At 36.7% G+C, this 14,992-nt stretch overlaps 1 protein-coding gene across 10 annotated transcripts in view; it reads left to right on the forward strand.

Annotated features, from left to right (window-relative positions):
* LOC121315769 (semaphorin-4D-like) overlaps positions 1–14,992 on the forward strand; it is a 71,435-nt gene that overhangs the window by 9,745 nt on the left and 46,698 nt on the right. For 7 of the 10 annotated variants that reach the window (XM_041250203.1, XM_041250231.1, XM_041250222.1 and 4 more), the window contains exon 2: positions 11,209–11,301. In XM_041250203.1, coding sequence (XP_041106137.1) covers positions 11,291–11,301 — 11 coding nt within the window. In that variant the 5' untranslated portion in view covers positions 11,209–11,290. Of the gene's footprint in view, positions 1–10,742; positions 10,886–11,208; positions 11,302–14,298; positions 14,439–14,992 lie in introns of those variants that run through there. The other 3 variants (XM_041250195.1, XM_041250239.1, XM_041250177.1) reach the window with 2 other exon arrangements.

A 14,992-nucleotide genomic window follows, 5' to 3' on the forward strand; every position in this document is an offset into this window, starting at 1 on the left:
TATGTAGTAGCTGCTATGTACTGTACTTAACACAGTATACTATAGTGCTCTTATATTAAACATTGTTACTGAAGTTTGTATTGTGAATTTCTAATTTTGTACAACAACAAAAACTGGTAAAGTAATTGCAAATTAGACAGAAAAAAATAGTGTGTGGTAATAGTGAGTAGTTTTACTAAACTACTCAGAAAAAAAGAAAGAAAAACCTGGTTGTTTGTAATTGTAGCCAAATGAACATAAATCTAAAAATACATTCTCTATCAACCTTGAAAGCATGCAGTTGTCTTTGGCAGTTCTGACAATTGCGTTTAACTTCTGGCCTCAAAATGGTGTTACCCTTTTACACACAGTAATACTAGCTGTCAGAAAATATTATTGTAATTCCTCACAGGGAGCATATAAATTGTAACTGAAGAGCGAAGTTGTGTGATTTGTTTGTTGATCTTGGAAAATGTTACAGTAGTTGCCGTCAGGGATGTGTACTGCACAGTTTTTACATTTTGTTAATTTCATTAAATTGGAACATGTCAGTTTCATTTTTGCATGTCAAAATGAATCCTGTCAGATTCTGCATTCTTTAAGTCAACCTTTTGGTTTGCCTAGGGAAGAAAAGATCAGCTAAACTGACATTGGCTGATATGAGACAGTGGGTTTGATTCTCCGTGCTGTGTTAAGCTGTTGACATGCTGTTCCTTGCCTGCCCAGCATCATTTGTTCCTCTAACTCTCATTGCTCCTCCTGTTCCCTCACATTTTTTCTGCAATTACTGTACTGTACCGCATGAAGTGCTAAAGAATGTTTTAAACATGAAAATATGAGTGTTACCAGCTTTAGCTTTCATTTTAGCGTGTAGCGTGTACTGTAATTCAGCTTCCCTGTGTTTTTTGGCAATATCTGGGGCACTTTGATTTCCGGATAATGAAGACTGTAACACGTTAAGATACTATTGACTTTCAGATATTTTCTAGTCGAAGTTCAGTCGTGGGTATCGCACAAGAAAAATTATTTTTGCGTCAACAATTTAATATGTGTTAGCTGGCAATGCGGTTATTTATTTAGGTCTTTATAACTTGAAGTTTCTTAAGTAAAATTACAGTATATTTTGTACTTATGTATTATTTTCTCTTATGTTAGACTACCACATTGTTTTAATCGGTATACAGACCATCTACTTCATATCTAGTGTATTTTTTATGTTTATTAACCTCTCGCCATATCAGTTATGCACACGTCATGCCTTTGGGGAAGCCTTTTTTCCCCCAACAAACTCCGGTTTCTATTATTCCTTATTATAGTAGAGAGGGAGCCCTGCTGGGTACTGGAATGGTTGAAGGGAAAAAAGCAAAACAAAACACAAACCGTGGATGCTGCCTTTGTGCACTGTATCAGTGTACTGTATGTAGACCTGCCAACCAAGTACCGTGGGGGTTGGGTGTCTGGCATGTACGATTGGTAGATTCAACCTTTTGTTTAAAAACAGAATTCATTAAAATGAAAGGCCCAAGGGTTTCTGTAGCCGCTCTGCATCATACAGTAGATCTTGCATGAGGGCTAATTCTCCTCTCAACAGAAGCCCCTGAAATGTGATTTACTGTAGATGTGCAACTGATCTCCGGTGATGAGCTGGGTGGAAGAGCTTCAAATAAAAGCTCTCCACCAAACGAAACGTGTGCTGCCACTGATGCTGACCTGTGAAAGAATGTCTTTATGTGCTTGTTTGACAGTCTAGGCAGAAACCAGATAGGCTATATGTGATTGTCTTATGTTACCAGGGAGCCCGGAAGCCTCCACCAACCTCAGGGTAAGATCAGTGACGTGGTGTGTGTGTGTGTGTGTGTGTTTCTTCCTTTAGAGACACAGGCTTTAATAATTAAATGTAGGCAGGGAAGGCTGACAGTACCAGCAGTACAATTGCAGTTTTTATTTCATTCTCATGTGAGGTAGGAAGCCTTGGTTTGCCAATCCCCTTTAAGTTACTGTTGTTTTGTGTTTGGTTTTTTTTTTGTGTGGAATATTAAGGATTTCATTCTCCATGGTAAGTCTGTTCTCTCAGAATTGCAGCTTGAATGCTTTCTTGTGTTGACAGGGTGGAGAGGGTAATGAGGCATGTAATAGAGGGTTGCACAGAGAAAGGAGATTAAACTACAGTTTTAAACACATTGTTACTTAATTTGGTCAATGGATTTCATAGTATCTGCTTAACAAAGGCACTATTGCCATGTGAGTTCTGTTTAGATATGTTTGCAATAAAATGCATTCAGAATTGTCAGTGATTTTATTGGTCATTCATTCAGTTTTTATGCATTTTAGAAAATGATATTTTAAAAGAATCCATAATGGTTATGTGATGCATGAATGGGGTTGACTGTGCTATAAATTTTATAGTTTATTAGTCTAGATTAACCCATCTGGAGAGATCATCAAATAATACACTAATGGGACTAGGATCACAAATCAGATAATGTTTGGCTGGGGAAACAATCATTATCTTTGTATGTATTTAATTTCTTACTGATGTATTAATCTATTCAAAATAAAATTGAAAAGTAATCCTCTTTAACACGCTCGTTTATTTCCCAAAATGCCCCCCCCCCCTCCCCTTTAAAATGTTAGTTGAATTGGGCCTTAAACTACTAGTAAGAATAAACTAAAGCAAAGCAAAACACTAACAAAAAGCTGTTTATTTTGAGGATCAAGTTTTTCATAAGCAGTCCTGTATGTACACATTATTTTCAGGAACACCAACAGAAGATAACAAAAGCATGGATTAGAACACACCCATCCGTTCTTTGAGTTTAACATGTATCCCCTCGGCTTCAGTAGATCTCAGTTCACTTCCATGTTTAATTACAAACCTAAACCTTGTTTTCTGAAAACCTGGATTATACACAGGTGTTTATTTATTTATTTATTTTTTTTCTGTACTCTTATTTATTTAAAGCTGCAAAAAATGTTTGACAGCTACTGAACTATTGAAATGACCAAGTAATCATCTCTCTGCCCTTGCTCACATGTGGCTTTATTGTTAAAAACAATTCTGTATAAATAACAGATCGAATATCACATTCTTGAGCCTCTAAGCCTTTCAAAAAATGTCTTGCGGTCATATACAAAGACAGATTTCCTCACTGAGATCAAAGCTGCTTAACATGGCTTTTCAAGTGCTATCATTGATCTTAAATGCCTTTAGCTGTTATGCTTTCAACCCCTAACATAGCAGTAGTGTTCTTTTGGCGTGGAAACTTTGGTTATTACAGACACAGCAATCTCTTAATTATTAGTGTATGGACCATTTCTAGACCTGTTGTCTTTTTTTTTAAATAAAGAACTTTAAAGTACAAATTATTAGTACAAATAATAATTTCTTACCTCATTAGAAAAGATCAGCTCATTCCCCATCCTGAAAGTGTTGTATACTAAACATGCTACTCCATGAAAACCAATTACAGTGTTAACTTTCCACTTTCAAATTGATTTTGCATTATATTGGTTATTGTGCAAACTTTAGCAGCCTATAGTGATGAAACGTGTGTACAAAATCTTACGATACTGCTTTTAATTGTTATTTTTGTCGTATGTGTCCAGCATCATAGTCATATTTTACTGCGCTTGTTAATTTTGTCTCTGGGTGCTGGTGCACCCTACTGTATATACTGTAGTGCAAGAGTGGAGGAATGTTGGCTTTTAACAGTGAAGCACTTCATTTGATGTCAGGCTGTGATCTTGTTTGACAAGATGAATGTTGTGAACAGACTGGTTCACCCCCCTCCCTTATCTTTTGAACTGTAAATGTATTCAAATTGCAAGGCCCTTGCTGTTACTGTACTCACCTTTGTCTCACCCCTTCAATCACGCAATGAGAACTCAGAGTATCAGCAGCAGCAGCAGCTTGGTATTGGTCTTGCCTCGGTGTAGTTTGTTAATGTTACTGATGTTTAAAATATGTGCTTCTGTATGGTAATGCAAACCAGGGTAACCAGTCAGTTCTGTTTTATTTTCTTACTCAAATTGATCACAGTATTTAATAGTAACATAGAGGAAACTAAGCAGGGTTGGACCCAAGTGCAGGAGGCTCGCATTTGTCAGCTGGTCTGTATATTGTACTGTACAAAATTTTATTGTGGTTAATATCAGTGATAGCGTTCATTTTCAAGAATGCAAGATCTAAGGGAACGATTTACTATTCTGTGCATTTTCCACTAAGGCACTAGGAGGTGGGGGTACCTATAGTAAAACAATTAATAGTCCTCAAGGCAGATAAGTGATACAGTATTATACATTTTATTTAATACAATAAGTACATTTAGTTAATTCTGTTATCCACACAGTTTGAGGAAAAGTTGCTGTCCTTATCACACTTAGTATTGTACAATGCCGAGAAAGTTTGTGAACCCCAATGGTGGTAGTTATGGAAATTCTATAGTTTTACCATGACAGCCTTCTTGAATCAAAACCAAATCGTTTCTTAAATATCCAGTAGGGTTTATGTTAACCAATTCCATGTCTTTTGAAACAAAGTGATGTATGAATTAGACAAACAATGAGTAATTAGGATTCAGGGTATGTGAAAAAGTAAATGACCCAAAGGTTTTATCAGCGCAATTAAGGGGATAATTAGAATCGGGTGTTTAAATAATTAGGTAGGTCTTCAGGGGTGAGTTTTGGAGGCTCCACTTTATATAAAGATCAGAAACTTTGTGAGTTTGGTCTTCACCATACAGGTGTGTGGAAACACGTCATGCCATGATCAAAATAAATCTCTGAGGATCTCAGAAAAACAGTTATTGATGCTCATCAATCTAGAAAGGGTTATAAAACCATTTCTAAGGATCTGGGGCTCCACCAATCCACTGTCAGACAGATCTATAACTGGAGAAAGTTCAAGACCATAGTCCCAGGTGCGGTAGTCTACCAGAATCTCTCCAAGAACAAATGGAAACAAACGGAAAATCATCAAGGAAGTCACAAAGAACCCCAGGGTAACATCCAAGGATCTGCAGGCCACTCTTGCCTTGGCTAATGTGAGTGTTCATGACTCAACTATCAGAAAAAGACTGAACAAGAGTAGTGTTCATGGAAGGATATTCTGCATTTTAGAATGGCCTAGTCAAAGTCCGGACCTAAACCCCATTGAAATGTTGTGGCATGACCTGAAGAGAGCTGTCCATGCAAGGAAGCCGTCAAATGTCACTCGAGTTGAAGCAGTTCTATAAGGAGGAATGAGTCAAAATTCCTCAAACCGATGTGAGAGACTGACCAACAGTTACAGGAAACGCTTAAAGTCATTGCTGCTCAAGGGGGTACCACCAGTTACTGAATCTAAAGGTTCACATACATTTTCACACATGGATATTGAATATTGAATCATTTGTGGATAAATAAATGTTGAAAAAGTATCATGTTTTTGTCATTTGTTTAATCTGGTTCTCTTTACCTTTTGTTAGGATTTAGATGATCTAATAACATTTTAGGTTTGAAATATGTGGAAATCCTAAGGGGTTCACAAACTTTTTCACTGCACTATGTTTACCTACACCAAATAAGAAATATGGTAATCATTCCATGTGCTTTGAGCCAAAACTGAGCTCTGAATTTCCATAGTGTACTCTGATTTACATCAATATTAAAATTTCAAGTAGTGTGTATGTTATTGGTCTCCTTTTGTAAAGTCTTATAATCAAATTAGTTATGTTTTAACTGGATTACACAGCAGTGAGTGTTTTCAAGGGCCTTATTAACTTTAGCCAGTAAATTGTATAGCGACTAAAAGTCTTGAATCTAGTGTGAGAATTCAAGTGTGTTGCTTCTTTTAAGAAGAGCGTTGCAACAGTTTCCTGAACTTGGTAACTGTTTTGTGCCAGTGCAGACGTGGTGTTGGTGGTGACATTGTGTCTAATGTAACAGCTGACTGCTAACTGAACTCCACATGTTCCAGAGTTAAGTCTGTGAAAATTTCCCTTTATTTCAGTACTTGACATTAGTCAGCAACCTTACTGGAAAATCCAGGGTTTGTAACATGTGTAGGCCTAAGTCATGTTGAGAAACTTTTAGTTTTGTGTTTTAGTGTCTTAGCTGTTACTGTAGTTTCCGTTCTGTCTGACTAACTAACTTGCCTTAAAAAATCTTTTCTTTTAATTGATTGTTCCTTTTCTAAAGCAATGTTGAAAGATAAAGTACTCAGGCACTACAATGTTGTTCTCTGACCTCTTTTTTACTTTATAAACAACATAAAAGGAAGGACCAACAAGGGTACACTTACTATACTTTAAAGCAGATATAATGCCTGCTTGAACAGTGTAGTCTTTCTGTCAAACGTGTGGTTCTGAAACTTGGGGGCGCAGAATGTATCCCCGGGGGGTTGGAAAGGTTCAGGAAAAAATGTTTTTAGATGGCGCTGTGCAGCTGACTGTTGCCTTTTTAAGCTTGCATATTATTGGACGAAGCCCACTGCCATCTGGTCATGTACGTTGTCTACCGATGTGGTGTGCACATTAGTAAGCGTTGGACACAATCGGTAAACAATGTTTTGCAGTGTTAAGTTTGTTCTTAGTTTATGATGGATTGGTGGCTGGTTCTGGCAAAAGAAAAAAGACACAACAGCAGCGACATACAGAGAAGCCAGTGGTGTGTTTACCGGTATATGTACATTTGCGTGGAGGTGGAGAGGTTAAGTAGCACAGACAAGAGAAAGGGCAGCGGTCCAAAAAGTTTGAGAACCACTGATCTATGGGGTCTGTTTTAGTGAGCTAAATGTTTTTTGCCCCCCCTCCCCTATCTTTTATTGAGCCTGTTGTTAACGGCACTGTATAATACAATGCAGTTAAGATGACTGCGAGCAGTTTTTAGGCTGTGCAATTAAGATGCACCTCTGTTTTAGATCCTTAACACAGAACCTGCATTTGTACGTGCAGACTGTTGCACTGCTTTTCTCAAATACCGATATCCCAGATCTCAGAAAGTCTACTGGAGAGTTCTGTCACAGACGTTTAATTTCACATGAAGCAGTTTGAAACCTTGTTAATTTCTGAGGCAAGCACAACCATCTGGTTCTACCATTATTAGTACATTATCTTCTGGTTTACTACACTTAACTACCCAAGAGAGACATTCCCTGATCTTCATGCCTTCCCCAGCATTTTATGTTTTCTGTTGCACCTGAATAACTTAATGAAACATGACCTGGAAAAGTTTAGTTTTTAACCAAATATATTTTTCCAAAGTTGAACCTTTTTTTTTTTTTAATTTATTGACTTGCCTGTAGAACTTCAGTAAGCCAATTAAAATTGTCAACTAAATGGGCACATTGCTGTTATAATTTTGTTAGGTCCTGTGCAATTTTCATGACATGACCACAACAAAAATGTAAAGAAATAGATTTCCGAATGTCGTATTTATTGCACTTAGTGTTTACTTATAAGTTTTCTACATAATAAGTCACCTGAGCTAGATTTCTCTCCATTACTGTAATGTTAACATAGTAATGGTTATTCTTTTGAAACACATATTTCATACTGGGTTGTTAATTGGTAGAGCTATGTGCATTAAAGCTTTGTGTTTCTGTAAGTGCTTGATTATCTGTCACAGTGTAATTGAAGCTTAATTATTTTTTTACACATTCTGAGTGACTTTTATATTAGCAGCGACAGGGACCAGTCATTTTTGTTGTCAGTGTGTTGTTGTTGTTTTTATTTGGGGGGGGGGGGGTGTGACCATTGGTGACCATTGGTGACCTTTTACCACATGTTATTTTAGTATGACTTTCATGCTTCTTTCAATGGCTATTCAACAAAAATAATAAATTAATGTAAGACATTGGCATAAGAGGTTGGAAACCCCTCCCCCAGTTTCACTTGTGCTGGAATGGCCCTTTCTAATTTCTGGATATTGACCGAACGGATATTTGTTTTACATTTGGAACACATAATGATACCATAAAATTGAATGTTTTACGGACATAACTCCCACTGATTCATATTTGTTGCATTAACCCTCAGGCAACATTCTAATTTGTCAATTTTGTATAGTATTTTACTATAACACGCCCCTGTAACATGACAATCCAGTATGTACATACAGTGTTTGTTATCTTTTGTTAGCTTTGACATTCTAGCGCAATGTGTCTTCATATTTAGTCATAAAAGCTGTCAAATGCTATTACAGCTAAAAGAATATTGTTTTAGTTTTCATACAGTAACAATGCAGTAAGTGTATACTTACAGTAATTGGGAGGAAGAGAGAAATGTACCCACTTTAGATATTCTCGCTTTTCAGCTTTAGAGTTTAGCTGTCACCTGATTCTTAGTCTGTAATTGCTTCTGGATCATAGCTAATTGTATGTAGTAACATTTTATGACAGAATGATGGCTATCCTTGTCCTGTTTATTGTCTACCACCAATTCAATAAATGTTCAACTGCCCCTGTCTTTGCCAGTAGTTATTGTGGCTCCAGACAGCCAGTCATTGAAAAGTCTGAGGTAGTTTCTGTAAGGAACTTGGAAACCTTGTAAAAGGCACGCACGTTTCGAATGTTTATTGGTTCCCAATGTGTGAATTTCAATCCGTAAATATCTACTTCCAATGTTCTGGCCAATGTGACCCCACCTGCGATTGAACCAACACTTACATGCCATGCCTCCCATAGGAAACTTTCAGTGGTCAGGTGAGGATCCTGGTAACTAACTCAGGAGTCGGGTGAGGGGATTGAATACTTCCATCAACTGCATTGTGCCACTTAAAATTGACATCCAAATAACAAGGGACTTGAGAATCCTGTGTTAATTTTGAAGTAAGACAATGTTTTTAAACTTAGCAACTTAGCAATGACATCTGAGCACTAACCTTGCAGAGTTAATGCTACAATAGTCTGTCACACTGTAACCTTCACCAATTACCAGTGGGTGGAGTCTACTGTATTGCAGCGCTTTTGTAATTGTTTTTATTGCTGTAAATTAGCATCTGCTGTATCAGAAACATTAAAATGTAGATCACGGTGTACTGTGCATCCTGCAGTACTGCAGCTACATGCACAATATATGTATTTCTGAAACATCTGCGACCCTGTGTGCAATAACATTATCAATGTTTTTTTTTCTGAATTTCAAACACATTGATGCATACCTTAACACATTTTTGAAGCAACAGTTTACTTTCAATATATAAATGGCAAATATAGGCAAATCTGAATATTGAGTTTGTTCCAATTCTTCTTACTACACTATGTTTACATGCCCTTCAATTAAGTACAGGCTTAATTACAGTGCATAGAGAACATTTCTTGAGGAGAGCACAGTACAGGAACTGTCTTTCTCAGAGCCATAAAATAGTGGTGATTGTCTGTTCTAGAGATTTCTCATCTGTAGTTTAGAGAAAAAAAAGGGAAATAACATCTGACTGACTCTGACTTAAATGAAACGTCCCATTTACAGTGGTGAAACTTAATCTTACTCTTTGGAACATGACTGCTGTATAAGAGTATTAAAAGTGAGATATTAAGATAACTTAATGCCTCTGTAATTAATGTGATGCGTGTACTTGTGGGTGTTATTGAAGCAATAGATTTTTTTTTTTAAAAAACACAGTGAAATTAATGTAGGGTATGGAAATATGTATTGTAGAACAGCCTTTGAAGACTTGCCCCTTTAGGAAAAATCTAACTGTTAAAATTATATTACTGCATAAAGTATTGATGTAAAGTTTTGTGCTACTGTGGGGCAGAGGTTTTGCCTGTGCTTTTAGGTTCAACACTTGATTCATTTTGAGTCATTCGCTCAGTAACAGCAAGGGGGCAAAAGAAGTGCATGCACTTGGATTCCCTCCAAACCTACTGAAGTTGCCTTTGCTGTTTCAGTACGGCTGTAAAAATAGAATACAAACACTGTTCGAATTGCAGTGTCTCCTGTTCTCTTCAGTCTTCATTTGGTATCCGGTCAAGACAGGTGCAGGGGCAAGAAGCCCAGTGATACCAGTTTGCACGCAAAGGCCCATGTTCAAATCACTGTGCAATGTTTACATCTGCACTTTCAGCAGTCGTCCCTGCTAAATTATACAGGGAAGAATGTTGGTGACAAGATTGCCATATGGCTGTGTTGTTGGATCCTGCTCATGAATAACCTGGACTGTCTCTTCTGAACCATCTGCTTGCCTCATAGCGTTGGGGTGCCGTGGTGCCTGTCTGTTGTCACCGTTCAGATGACACTGATAATGCCCATATACCACCCTGCTTTGTACATTTAAAAATGTTAACAAGCTCTTAGCCCTCACAACAACCTTCAACTTGAACCCATTCATTGAAGTGATTTATGTATAGCAGGCAGCCACTTGGAATAACTGAGTCAAAGTGTATGTGGTGAGATGTTTGGTCATGGACATGAATGTACAGTACTGTATGTCAAGCAGAACCTTGATTAAAGGCTACTAAAGTTTTTTTTTTCTTTTTTCAGTTTATCAGCAGTGGTGGCCCTGGGAATATTGTTTGTCTTTTCTTTCAATGGAAATAATATTGCAGTAGGGGATAAAGGTAGAACAACTTGTCTGGATTTTGCTGTCCTTGTAGTTCTTCGGGCAGCAGAACTGCATTTTGAGAGCATGACGGTTGGGCTTCACTTGCAGGCACTTTGTTCTCAGTAACCATGGTCACGGCATTCCCCCACAAAGTTTGAGACTACTTGTTCTCGCTTTACTAATTGTGAGCAAGTCCAACATAAATGCCAGCAATCCTGGTTCTCTACTGAGCGCCTTTTAGAAGTATGTAATTGTGGAGCTGTGGTTTGAATGTTTAAGAAGCCGGTGCTAACATATGTGGACATGGGAATAAGGAAGCTGCCATTCGTAAATGGAAATCTATCAAGTTTATAGTTTTAGGATGATTTCAAATAAAATCCATTGGGTAGGTTTTTTATTTTTTATTTTCTTAACAGTTTAACAACTTGCAAGTATTAAAGGGAATAAATATTGCTTATTATTTACAGAACAACTCTTGCTGTGGTTTTTATATTAAATGCATTTATTTACCTGTAGTATTGTAAGCATTTAATCAGATTGATCCTTATTGCAAAGTCACAGTATTTTTCATAATGATTCAAGTTCTGTAATGTTATAATATATGCAGTGGAACATCCTAGACCTTTTAGAGAATATGGCTCGTTCCAATACTAGAGGTCACTATTTAGACAGTATGGTTACTGGTGTTTGCTGTCTTTCTTCTTCCAGGGTTTACTCTTGAACGTCCCGTTTGAAGACAGAAGAGCCGCACGAGCAAACTTATGAATTGAGTATTTTCACAACTGGGACCATGACAGGCAGGTGGGTCATTGGTTTACATTTCTTTTTATATTAGTGTTGTACATAGAAATAATAAAAAAAAGATTTTCTATTGGAATTCTTTCAATTGTGCATACAGTGGGAAAAGAACTTTTATCCCTTATCGCCAAAGACACCATTTTATAAAACATTTACAAATATAAAGGCTATGGTGTTTTTTTTTTTGTTTGTTTTTTTTATATTTTCAAAACCCAAGCTTCCATGGTTTGCATCCCCATTTGCTCTGGTATGATTGCAATTGCTGCTGTCTGTCTTTTGTTTGCTTCTTATGACCAATTGAACCAATGCCACCAACTCGCTGTTCAGGTCCTGGATGTCTGAGTTCTCAGAGCAAACAATGAACAAAAATAGGCCACAAAAATTAGTGCAAACCAGAGCCTAGTGTTTAGAGCTGATTGAGTAAAGTACAGAATACAGGGGACAAATTAATGCTGGCCAATCAATCCGCACATGTTGCACAGATCATTTTCAATGTATGGGATGTTGATGTACCATATATAGACCACCTCTTTTTACCCAAAAACGTACTGCATATTTTGAACATTTTGCTAGCACTGGAATACAGTACCACTTTTAGTATCACTCAATAAAAGCAGATTTGTAGGTATTTTGATTGTTGTTTTTGAAAGCTTTTACGTTTTTGTTAAGAAACCAAGCAAATGTAAACCTAAAGTAGTTTGCTTCCTAAACACATACAAGGCTATAGACAAATTTTAAGGTGCAGTGCCCTATACGGTTTTAATTAGTTAATGTATTTTATATATAATTAAGAAGTCTGTTGCCTGACAAACCCATGTTCAATATAAGCTTCATAAGTGTTTCTTACTCGCTATACAAATATCAATTTTTTCATATAATAGTTTTGCTTCATTTACATTTTTTAAGATGAATAAAGCTTTAATAGCAGTAATAATTTCTTTTAGTTTTTTACAGAAAAGAAATGCAGTACACAATGGTATCTGGTGAAAGGAGTGGTCATTTTAAACCAAGACGTTCAAAAGTTTAAACAAATCTGTGTTTTTATAACACATAAAATTCAGAAGTCAACATTTTGAAAACATTTTCATGGTTACATTGTAAATAAGTAGTGAGCTTTGACAAGCTGTGTAAAGGATCAAAAGTATCCTAGCAACCAAAGCTAGGAGTGATGGAGGGCCAGATTTAGTTGTCCATTGTTTTGCCTGTGCTGGTCAGTGTTGGAGTACAATTGTTCCCCTGAAAAGAATGATAAATGTTCTGCCAAAAGGAAGTAAAGAAAACTGAGAAATTTATCCTGTCTCTGCCACAAAACAAAGAGCCCCTCTCCATGGCACTGCTTAATATTCATGCTGCCTAGAGTCTGTACTTGCTGCTTAAAATCTGCACGCAGTCTAGCAAATTAAAGCAAAGGGTTCCTGGCACTACCATTGTTTTTTCCACCCTTTTCCTGGTTTCTCCTTTAGTTTCTTCTTTCACTTTAAGACTCTTAATTTGTGTTTTTGTCTCCGTTTGGTCCCAGCAAGCTAATATTACATAGCAGCGCTTTAATTGGTTCTCTGAAAGATATTGTACGTATCTTTTGGAGTGAAACATGCTAGGTTAAACTTTTTAAATGCAGAAAGCAACTTAATTGCATGAATGATGACATATTAATACCAAAATTGAAAATGTATAGTTTAAACTATACAGGTATACAACATGTTTAAAAATGTGTTCTGTTCAATGTAGAACTAGTCTTAGAAATAATTTCAAAACATTACTTTGCATGAGGGTTGTGGATGTTCACCGTTTTTTTTTTATTCATTCTGCAAGGAAAGGTTTTTAATTATTTTTTATTAAGACAAAATAGTGATGGCATGCCAAAAGAAATGGTCTTTCAAGAGTTAATTGCCCATTCAGTCACAGAGGGGAGAAAAACCTTCCCCTCCCCCTCCTTTTTGAAATCTGGAAGCTTCACCACCAATCCGTAGGCTGACTAAATAGATCCCAGAGTGACAGTCAGGGCTCGGATGTAATGTCAGCTGCTTTTAACTGAGGGGGGCATTGTTTAAGTTGACTTGTGCATCCATCAACCATATAGTAAATATATATATATATATATATATATATATATATATATATATATATATATATATATATATATATATATATATATATATATATAGGTGCTTTTAATTGCCTGTGATAAAGACACGGCAGGTTAAGTCTAAGGCCACGTGTCCTAGAGGGTCATGTTTGAAGTGACTGTCATGAAAAGTGACGGGCTATTCTAATTTCTAGTCTAGCTTCTCTGAATCTGAACCCCCGTCTCCACTCCCCTGCAAGTAGAATGGAATTCAGATAAGTCAAGTCAGCCTGTAGACATATTTCATCTGGCTGCTTTTGGTTGCTGTCAGGCACTACTATGCTGGTTGCAACAACAGCAGCAGCAGCAGCAAAAAAAAAAAAAAAAAAAAAAAAAAAAAGTGGATGTGCTCCTAAAGTAAATAAGAGAAAACAACTAATAGATTTTGATGATGAATTAATTAGTTACAGTGGAAAGCCTCAACAATAATGTTGAAAGTAACTGTGGTGATCTGCTTTAAAAAAAAATTCTGTGTTGTAGTCGAATTCTGTACAGTGGTATAAGAACTTTGCCCATGAAAGACACAGTGTTTTTGAAAGCATTGCATGAACAATTACAAATGTACCTTTTAAAAGACTGACACAGTCATGGTTGTCAATTCAGGTTTGCCTGGTTTGTTCTTGACTTTGTGTAGAAAGATTAGGTGACATTCAAAACCCAGTGCAGTATACTGCTTAATTTTTCAGAACCTCCATATCCATAATATTTTGGGTAATCATTTCAAAAATACAAACCTGTACTTTAAACTGTGAAACAAAAACTAATATAGAAAGAAGTGTTATTTTTGTATGCAGTGCAAATAGTAATATGTTTTAAAAAATAAAATAGTAATAAATAAATAATTATGCAGTAAACCAACAATGTCATTCCTCCAGCATAATGCAAGGGATGGACAGCCACCAAACCCTGTAGCAGCATCGCCCCGCGTCAGCCTCCATTTGAAGTGACTGCAGCAGATTGAGGTTACCCTGTGGGGCATTGTCAGTCAGCCATTGAAACTGTACTTCATGCAAAGGTCAGTGTCACAGTATTGAAATTCTGTGACAGTAACATGAAAAACAATAATGTTGCAAAGCTGCATGGATGATCCTGAGGACACAATTATACTGCATAACATGTTTAATAGTGTCAGAAATGCCGTTCCCTCACATTTTTGTTCTCTGGATGCTTTGTTTTTGCTCCTATTTCTAGTTCGCCAAGAATAATAATTTTAGATATATTTCTAATTTTAGAACATGTTTTTATTTAGACAAAAATCTTTACTACTACTTCAGCAGCAGCAACAACAACAAAAAAATGCAAATGGACACAATCTGCTCAGTTTATCATGTTTCAGGTGGTGAAAGATTAGGAACAGTATTCCCCTTCTGCCTGTTCAGTTATTGTGTTGCACTTGTTTATGTGCTTCTAAGACATGCGGGCCATGTTACATTTGTGTCATTTGAAAAGCAAACAATTGTGTCATCGTTTATATAAAGCCCACAGCTGGAAGAGTTGAATGGCAGGTGCAAAGCATCAAGGAGGCTGGCGTTGACTGCAAAAAGAATAGACCATCTTTAGGTATGGAGC

This window comes from Polyodon spathula, chromosome 1 (assembly GCF_017654505.1).
Source record: "Polyodon spathula isolate WHYD16114869_AA chromosome 1, ASM1765450v1, whole genome shotgun sequence".
Taxonomy (NCBI): domain Eukaryota; kingdom Metazoa; phylum Chordata; class Actinopteri; order Acipenseriformes; family Polyodontidae; genus Polyodon; species Polyodon spathula.